The 8704-nt window shown below is 43.3% G+C and overlaps 1 protein-coding gene across 8 annotated transcripts in view; it reads left to right on the forward strand.

Moving 5' to 3' along the window:
- Nucleotides 1-8704, forward strand: part of LOC100547885 (UDP-glucuronosyltransferase 1-1-like) — a 47430-nt gene that overhangs the window by 20566 nt on the left and 18160 nt on the right. The window contains exon 1 of one of the 8 annotated variants that reach the window (XM_019616846.2): nucleotides 153-1087. The exons of 5 other annotated variants lie outside the window; for them this stretch is intronic. In XM_019616846.2, the coding sequence (XP_019472391.1) occupies nucleotides 227-1087 (861 nt within the window). In that variant the 5' untranslated portion in view covers nucleotides 153-226. Of the gene's footprint in view, nucleotides 1-152; nucleotides 1088-4058; nucleotides 4977-6462; nucleotides 7393-8704 lie in introns of those variants that run through there. 2 more of the 8 variants (XM_031554085.1, XM_031554084.1) reach the window with 2 other exon arrangements.

The raw sequence follows: 8704 nt of genomic DNA on the forward strand, positions 1-8704 counted from the left end.
ATTCATCAGACTAACCACGTCTCCTGTGGAACGCCTGAACTTAGTACTCGTTATCAAGACTTTATTGAAATCATAGGTTATACATTTACTATGCAGCAAATACCTTGTTGAAGGATCAAAAGTTACGATATAGCACAGATAGCTTTAAGAGCACAGGGCTGTTGCTATTGCTTCAGTGCTGCCCGGAGTTTTCTTCCTGTGCAACTCTCCCCACATTTCTGCAGGAATGGCCCTGGTACTTCCTTCTCATCCACAAGTCTCAGTGTCGCTGCTTCTGCTGCTGTCTGTGCTCAGCTTGGCTGCAGGTGGGAAGCTGCTGGTGGTGCCACTAGATGGGAGTCATTGGCTCAGCATGCAGGAAGTGTTGGACAAGCTCAGGCAGAAAGGACATGAAATAGTCATCGTTGCACCTGAAGTCAGTTTATATATAAAGCCATCGAATAATTTTATTATGAAAATGTACCCAGTCCCTTTCACACAGGAAGAGGTGGATGGCATGTTCTGGAGGACTGGTCAGGATGCATTTGCAGAAGGATCCTTCCTGGAAAGATTTATTATAGCATATCAAGGGTTGAAAAATAGTTCTGCTATGTTCCTGTCTATTTGTGAACAATTACTATACAACAAAGAGCTTATCAGATATCTTCAGGAGAGTAAGTTTGATGCTGTCTTTACAGATCCACTGCTACCTTGTGGGCAGATAGTAGCTGAGCATCTTTCAGTTCCATCTGTGTTTTACTTGCAGCAAATGCCGTGTGGCTTGGAATTTGAAGCCACTCAATGTCCAAATCCCCCTTCTTACGTCCCCAGGCTATTTACGGAAAACACAGACCATATGAACTTCCTCCAGCGTGTGAAGAATGTCGTCTTTGAAATATCAAATTTTTTTCTATGTGATGTCGTGTTTCAGCCATATGCAAAGCTGGCTTCTGAGTTTCTTCAGCATGATGTGACTGTGCCAGGTCTCTTAAGCAAGGCTTCCATTTGGCTCATTAAATTAGACTTTGTTTTACACTATCCAAGACCACTGATGCCCAACATGATTATGGTTAGCGGAGTAAATTGTGCTCACAAGAAGCTAACTCAGGTGGGTCATCTGTTTTTTTTTTACTGTCATTCTTGTGGGCTTTGATGTACACTGAGATGTTGTGACACACATTTTTTTGGAAGGTCTCTTTTAGCTGTTGATGGCAAAAGGATTTCAAGCTGCTTTTTGTTTATGAAGAGCTAACATTGACTCAATGATGATAACTGCATATCTCATTAAAAAGATAAAGTATTTCAAATTTAATTGGCTCTGGGTAACTCTTCTAAAATATGTGACTGTATTAGATCTCTTACACAAGGTATCTATTTGGCTTTTACAATTAGACTGTTCCACTATCCAAAACCACTGATGCCAAACATGATCATAATTGAAAGAATAACCTACACTCATGAAAAGCTATCTCACATGAGTGATGCTCTAGGTTGCTTTTTTTTCTTCTCCTAAACTATTATTTTCACTATAGAATTTTTTATCATTTAGTTAAAAAGGTTTCTCTAAATGTGTAAACAGGTTCAAGCTGTTTTTCATTTAACAGGAGGTGCCAGTGCTTGTTTTGGTGAAAATACTTGCATATCACAATATAAAAATTGTGTTTAGCTGAGGTATATCTCAGCTGACCTCTATGTAAATATGCAGAGGGTCTGAATCTATTCTTGTTGCTCAGAAGCACACGCAAAATACCTTCTGCTTTTGAATCTGAAGAATTCAACTTCTTTGATAGATGTAGGTAGTATAAAAGGTGGTGAAAACAGTACAAGATGATTTTTTTTTGTCTATGTGAGCACTGTTATGGTTATTTGTGAAACTCCTAGTTTGGTCTTTCAGATTTGTCTTTACTTAGAGGTTGAACCTATGCTTATGATCCTTCTGTTACTGTCTCATGGTTGAAGGACCAATACCCTATGCCAGATTCTGCTCTTGACTTTATGCAGCAGCAAGAACTTGTGACAATTCTTGCTTTGCAAATCTCTTCCTCCTCTCGCTGATTTCATGAATGCTGCTTCTTATAGTGTGTTTCTACTTTGGGTGAATTGCCCTTATACAGAAAGCTATTTTAAAGTGTGTATGAGGTGGCTACTGTTGTCTCAGCCTTGAATTCCAGTTGCACTAGTACTCCTTTCCCAGCATTCCTCTAGAAGGGAAAAGCCTGTTACAAAAGCCAGGGAATCACAGAATCATAAAATATCCCGAGTTAGAAAAGAATCACAACTGTCATTGAGTCCAACTCCCAGCCTCACACAGTAACACCCAAACCCAAACCCTATGGCTGAGGTTGGTGTCCCAACGCTCCCTGAGCTCCAGCAGCTCGGGGACGTGCCCTGGGAGCTGCTCCATGCCCACCGCCCTCTGGGGCACAGCCTTCTCCTCACCCCCCCTGACCATCCCCTGACTTTCACTGTCAGCAGAGAGCAGAGCTCAGCTCTGCACCTCCACTCCCCATGAGAAGCTGTGGCCCACCACAAGGAGCCTCCCCTCAGCCTCCTCTTCTCTGGGCTGTACAAACCAAGGGACTTCAGCTGCTCCACATTTCACGCTTTGCAGACCCTTCTGCATTTTCAGAAGTATTTTAAATTTTGAAATATGCTAGAGTGTTCCAGGCCTGTAATGCCTGGAATGTTCTTCATTGGAGGCATAACCTGCACTCGGGAAAAACTGTTATCAAAGGTTAGTTACCTTTTTATTTTCCCCCTTAGTTTCCTATGGTTGCATTGTTTGCTTCCACCATTTTCCTAGGCAATGACCATGGGATATCAGAAAGGGGGCATGCTCTAGAACATGCTGCCCAGAGTAACATGTTCTAGAAGATACACAGTCCCTGCAGTTCTTGAAGGCCAGTTTGAATAGGGCTCTGGAAAATCCGATCTGGAGAGTGGAAACCCTGCCTGTGCCAAGGGGTTGGAACTGGGTGGGCTTTAAAATCCCTTCCAACACAACCATTCAATAATTTCATATTACTGATAGACTACAGTAACACCTTCAATCAGATGAGGGGAGAGGAGGGAAAGGTAAATCCTCTCTCTCTGCTGTGCTGCACTGGAAGTACCTCATTGTGTGGATGATGATGTGTCCTGAAGATGAACCTGGAATGGTGCTTCAGTCATCATCAGCCTCCTCATTCCAGACAGCTTCTTGAACATCTCTTTCACATCCAGTGTTGGTCCGTAGGTCTCCTAGAGGTGAATGTTCAGAGGGAGAGGCCATGCCCAGAGGAAAGCGAGCAGCCACTGGTAGGTGCAGTGGTGATGTGGGCATGACAGATCTCCTGTGGACGCAAAAGTTTCATCCTGAGAGAGGCTATTAGAAGCACAGAGCCACACACAGCCACTCCTGCCTCCTTCCAGGGTCACACACCTCTCTTCCTCTAAAAGGAACAGATGGGGCGTAGCTGGTGGGTTCAATAGGACCATCCACCCATGGACTTGGTTGAACTCTAGTGCTGGCTATCCAGCCTTTTATCAAACCAATGATTAAACATTTACCATACAGCAGTTACGTTATTGAAGGATCACAATCTATGGCATAGAGCAGATAGCTGAAAGAGCACAGGGCTGTTGCTATTGCTTCAGAGGTGCCCGGAGTTCTCCTCCTGTGCCGCACTCCAACATTTCTGCCTCTGTCTTGTTTCCCTTTTCTGTACAAAAAGGCATTCTCCCACTTGGCTGAGAAGAGGTGACTTCCCCTCTGTGTATGCCAATGGAGTGGTACTCTGCACTGAAAGCTTCAACTGGCATTAGAAAGAAGCCCATGCTATCGGAAGCACAGTTCCATACAACACACTCCCTCCTTTCTTTTGTGTTAGACTGTACTGTTCATACTGTAGAATATTCTGCAGCTTATCCATTGTATTCGCCTCTTTTGCACCCACCTACGTACTTTTCTGATTTCTAGTGCTTGTTATCTGACCTCTTACCCAATCCAGGATTATACATTTACCACACATTGGATATATCCAAGGTTCACAAGTTATTGAGCTGCTCAGGTTGCTTAAAAGTGCAGAGCTGATGCTTTTCTTTCAGAGCTGCCCGGAGTTCTCTTCCTGTGCAGCTCTCCCCACATTTCTGCAGGAATGGCCCTGGTATTTCCTTCTCATCCACAAGTCTCAGTGTCGCTGCTTCTGCTGCTGTCTGTGCTCAGCTTGGCTGCAGGTGGGAAGCTGCTGGTGGTGTTTGTGGATGGGAGTCCCTGGTTCAGCGCGCTGGAAATGTTTGAAGTTCTGAAGCAGAAAGGACATGAAATAGTCGTTGTTGCATCTGAAGGCAGTTTAAACATAAAGCCATCAGACAGTTTTCTTCTGAAATCCTACCAAGTTGACTTCCCACAAGATGGGACAGATAGCAGTTTCGACACATTTTTAAGGGATATATTTAAAGAAGGATCATTTCTGGAAAGATTTTTTAAAGTACGTGAAAATATAAAAAAAGTCTCTGAATCAACCATCATAGACTGTGAACATTTACTGTACAACAAAGAACTTATGAGATATCTTCAGGAGAGTAACTTTGATGCTCTCTTAACAGATCCTGCACTGCCCTGTGGAGCGATACTGGCCGAGCATCTTTCCATCCCTTCTGTGTATTTCATGAGGTTAATACCATGTGGCTTCGATATTGAGGCCACCCAGTGTCCCAGTCCCCCTTCATATGTCCCCAGGGCATTTACAGATTATACAGATCACATGAACTTCCTCCAGCGTGTGAAGAATGTCATCTTTGATATCTCCAATCTTTTTCTTTGTGATTTTATTTTGAAACCATATGAAAAACTGGCTTCTGAGTTCCTTCAGCGAGATGTGACCATACTAGATCTCTTAGGCAAGGCTTCCGTATGGCTTCTGAGGTTTGACTTTGTGCTAGAATATCCAAGACCAATGATGCCGAACATGATTGTAGTTGGAGGAGTAAACTGTGCTCATAAGCAGCTACCTCAGGTGGGTTGTGCTCTGTTTTTAATACTTGTCTTATACAGTTCTATGCTTCTGTTTTTCCTGTGTAGGCAGCTCCATCTTTCATTTACAAAGTATGCTCAAATGAGTGTCAGCAAGTTGTTTCTTACTTACTTTTCTTTCGTTTTTAAGACATCATTCTCCCAGTTGGTTGAGGATAGGCAAGTGTGTGTGGTGAGTGTAGGGAAGTTTCCCATCTATGTATGCCACTGGAGTGGTGCTCCATTTGAAAGCTTCAACCTTCATTAGGAAGGAAATCTATGTGAAGGAAATTTATCCAGGAAGTGAACATTGGATTTGTAGCAGACTACTTTTCATTATGTGTTATTGAACTACCTTTTGTATGGAGTCGAGTAACTTTGCTGGTCTCATAAGTACCTCACAGTGAGTGAAGGAAGGTTGGTAGAAAATCTGAGGGGCTGTGAAACAATCAGATACAATCATTTAACTTGGCAAATTAACACTGTTGGGAGTAGTGTCTGTTATTTATTGAGATATTTCCATCAGGCTTCTGTCCTGGGGCACATTTCCTGCCTTACCACTGCTTTCTTTGTCAGTGAAATTGTCTGCAATACACAAGGTTATTTCCCAAGACAGGACGAACAGGAGTGTCAGAGGTGATGAACACTCAAGCTAAGAAGCAGCGTCTGTATTTACAGGCAGACATCAGAGAATCTTTCCTTGGTGATGTGCATGTTATATATGAGATCCCATAAGTGTTGTGAGGCTGAAGAAGGTTTGGTGGCATGATTGATCCTAGTGAATTATACAAGAGTTGTCAAAGTGTTTTCCTCCCTGGATTTCTTGCCGAGCCGCTACCATCTGAATAGAAATTCCTTGCTCTTCTACTGAAGGTCTGTGGCGGGACTTTGCACCCGCTATAGGGAGGAATTGCCAAGTTCTGTCGAAAGTAGGACAAAGTGCTCTATTACCTGAATTCTTTACTAGGATACTGGCCATTTCAGCAACATGTTGCCCAGGGAACCTGAGGATGCCTCAACCATGGAGTTACTGAAGACCATTTTTTATAGAGCTCTGGTAAACGTGATCCAGTGAGTGGATCCCCTGCCTGGGTACTGGGTGAGATTTACAGTCCCTTCCAACACAACTATTCAGTAATTCTACCATTTTGTGGGTGTATGATGGTGTATGATGATCCAAGCAGATGTGGGCAAAAGAGTACAAAGCTAACCCCTCTCTCTCTGCTTTGAGACTGTTCTGAGGCACAGAGCCACACACAGCCACTCCTGCCTCCTTCCAGGGTCACACACCTCTCTTCCTCTAAAAGGAACAGATGGGGCATAGCCTGTGGGTGCAATAGCACCATCCATATATGGACTTGGCTGAACTCTAGTGCTGGCTATCCAGCCTTTTATCAAACCAATGATTAAACATTTACCACACAGCAGTTACGTTATTGAAGGATCACAATCTATGGCATAGAGCAGATAGCTTAAAGAGCACAGGGCTGCTGAAGGCTATTGCTTCAGAGGTGCTCGGAGTTCTCTTCCTGTGCAGCTCTCCCCACATTTCTGCAGGAATGGCCCTGGTATTTCCTTCTCATCCACAAGTCTCAGTGTCGCTGCTTCTGCTGCTGTCCGTGCTCAGTTTGGCTGCAGGTGGGAAACTGCTGGTGGCGTTTGTGGATGGGAGTCCCTGGTTCAGCGCGCTGGAAATGTTAGAAATTCTGAAGCAGAAAGGACATGAAATAGTCGTCGTTGCACCTGAAGCCAATTTAAACATAAAGCCATCAGAGAATTTTCTCCTGAAAACCTACCCAGTCCCTTTCACAGAGGAAGGGATGGTTGATAGTTTGCAGACATTTTTAAAGGATATATTTGAAGAAGGATCATTTCTGGAAAGATTTTTTAGAGAACGTGAAAATATGAAAAAATTAACTGAGTCAACTGCCAAAGAGTGTGAACATTTACTGTACAACAAGGAACTTATCAGATATCTCGAGGAGAGTAACTTTGATGCTCTATTTACGGACCCTGTAATATCATGTGGAGTGATACTGGCCGAGCATCTTTCCATCCCTTCTGTGTATTTCATGAGGTTAATACCATGTGGATTAGATTTTGAGGCCACTCAATGTCCCAGTCCCCCTTCTTATATCCCCAGGGCATTTACAGACAATACAGATCACATGAACTTCCTCCAGCGTGTGAAGAATGTTATCTTTGACACCTCCAATCTTCTTCTTTGTGACTTTATTTTGAAACCATATGAAAAACTGGCTTCTGAGTTCCTTCAGCGAGATGTGACCATGTTAGATCTCTTTCGTAAGGCTTCCATATGGCTTCTGAGGTATGACTTTGTGTTAGATTATCCAAGACCATTGATGCCCAACATGATTGTAGTTGGAGGAGCAAACTGTGCTCACAAGCAGTTACCTCAGGTGGGTCATGCTCTGTTTTTAATTCTTCTTCTTCTTCGCTTCTGTTTTTTCTGTGTAGGCAGCTCCATCTTTCCATTTGCAAAATATGCTCAAATGAGTGTTAGCAAGTTGTTTTTGACTGGCTTTCTTTTCCTTTTTAAGACATCATTCTCCAGTTGGCTAAGTACAGGCAATTGACTGTGGCAAGTGTAGGGTAGTGTCCATCTTGAAAGCTTCAACTTCTTTAGAAAGCAATCATATCTGAGGTAAATTTATCTGTGAACACTGGATTTTTAATAGACTACTTTTCATTAGGTCTTCTTCATATAGGAATTGTATGCAGTAGAGTAACTTTGTTACTCTCATAAGGATCTCATAGAAAGTGATAGAAAGGTAGTTGAGAATCTGAGAGACTGTCAAAAGCCTCACAGTCAGATGTAATCATTCAACTTGGCAACTATCGGGTGAAGTGTCTATTATTTATTGAGAAACACAGACAAGGCTTCTGTCCTGGGGCACCATTGCTGCCGTACCACTGTTCTCTTTGTCAGTGAGATTGTCTGCTAAACATGAGGGTATTTCCCAAGCCAGAATTCTACAGGGCTATTATTTGTCAAGTACACTTAATCTAGGAAGCAGCACCTGTGTTTAAATAACAGGCAGACCACAGTCAAACATTCCTTGGTAATGACCATGTGATATCTGAGATGCTGTCAATGTTGTGAGCCTGAAGAAGGTATGGTGGCATGGTGGATCCTGGTGAATTGCATGATTGCTGCGAAAGCATTTTTCTTTTTCTATGTTTTTCACCTTGAATTTCTTCCAGGGCAGTTCTCAGTTGAAGAGAAATTCTTTGCTCTTCTACTGAAGGTCTGAGGTGCAGCTTTATACCCACTATCCAAAAGCACTGCCAGATACTGTGGAACGTAGGACAAGGTGCTCTATTACCTGACTTCTCTACTCAGACTGTGGCCAGGCACTGCAATGTGCTGCCCAGAGAACATGTGGTTGCCCCATCCCTGGAGTTGTTGAAGGCCGTTTATTTATAGATCTCTGGGAAAAATGATCCATTGAATGGCTACCCTGCCTGTGGCAGGGAGTTTGGAACTGGGTGAGATTTACAGTCCCTTCCAACGCAACCATTCTGTGATTCTACCATTTGTGGGTGTATGATGGGACTTGCAAGCAGATGTGGGCAAAAGAGGACAAAGCTAACCCGTCTCTCTCTGCTTTGAGACTGTTCTGAGGCACTGGAAGTACCGCACTGTGTGGGTGATGCGTCCTGCAAACAAACCTGGGATTGTGCTTCAGTCTTCATCAGCCTCTTCATTCC

This window comes from Meleagris gallopavo, chromosome 7, assembly GCF_000146605.3.
Source record: "Meleagris gallopavo isolate NT-WF06-2002-E0010 breed Aviagen turkey brand Nicholas breeding stock chromosome 7, Turkey_5.1, whole genome shotgun sequence".
Taxonomy (NCBI): domain Eukaryota; kingdom Metazoa; phylum Chordata; class Aves; order Galliformes; family Phasianidae; genus Meleagris; species Meleagris gallopavo.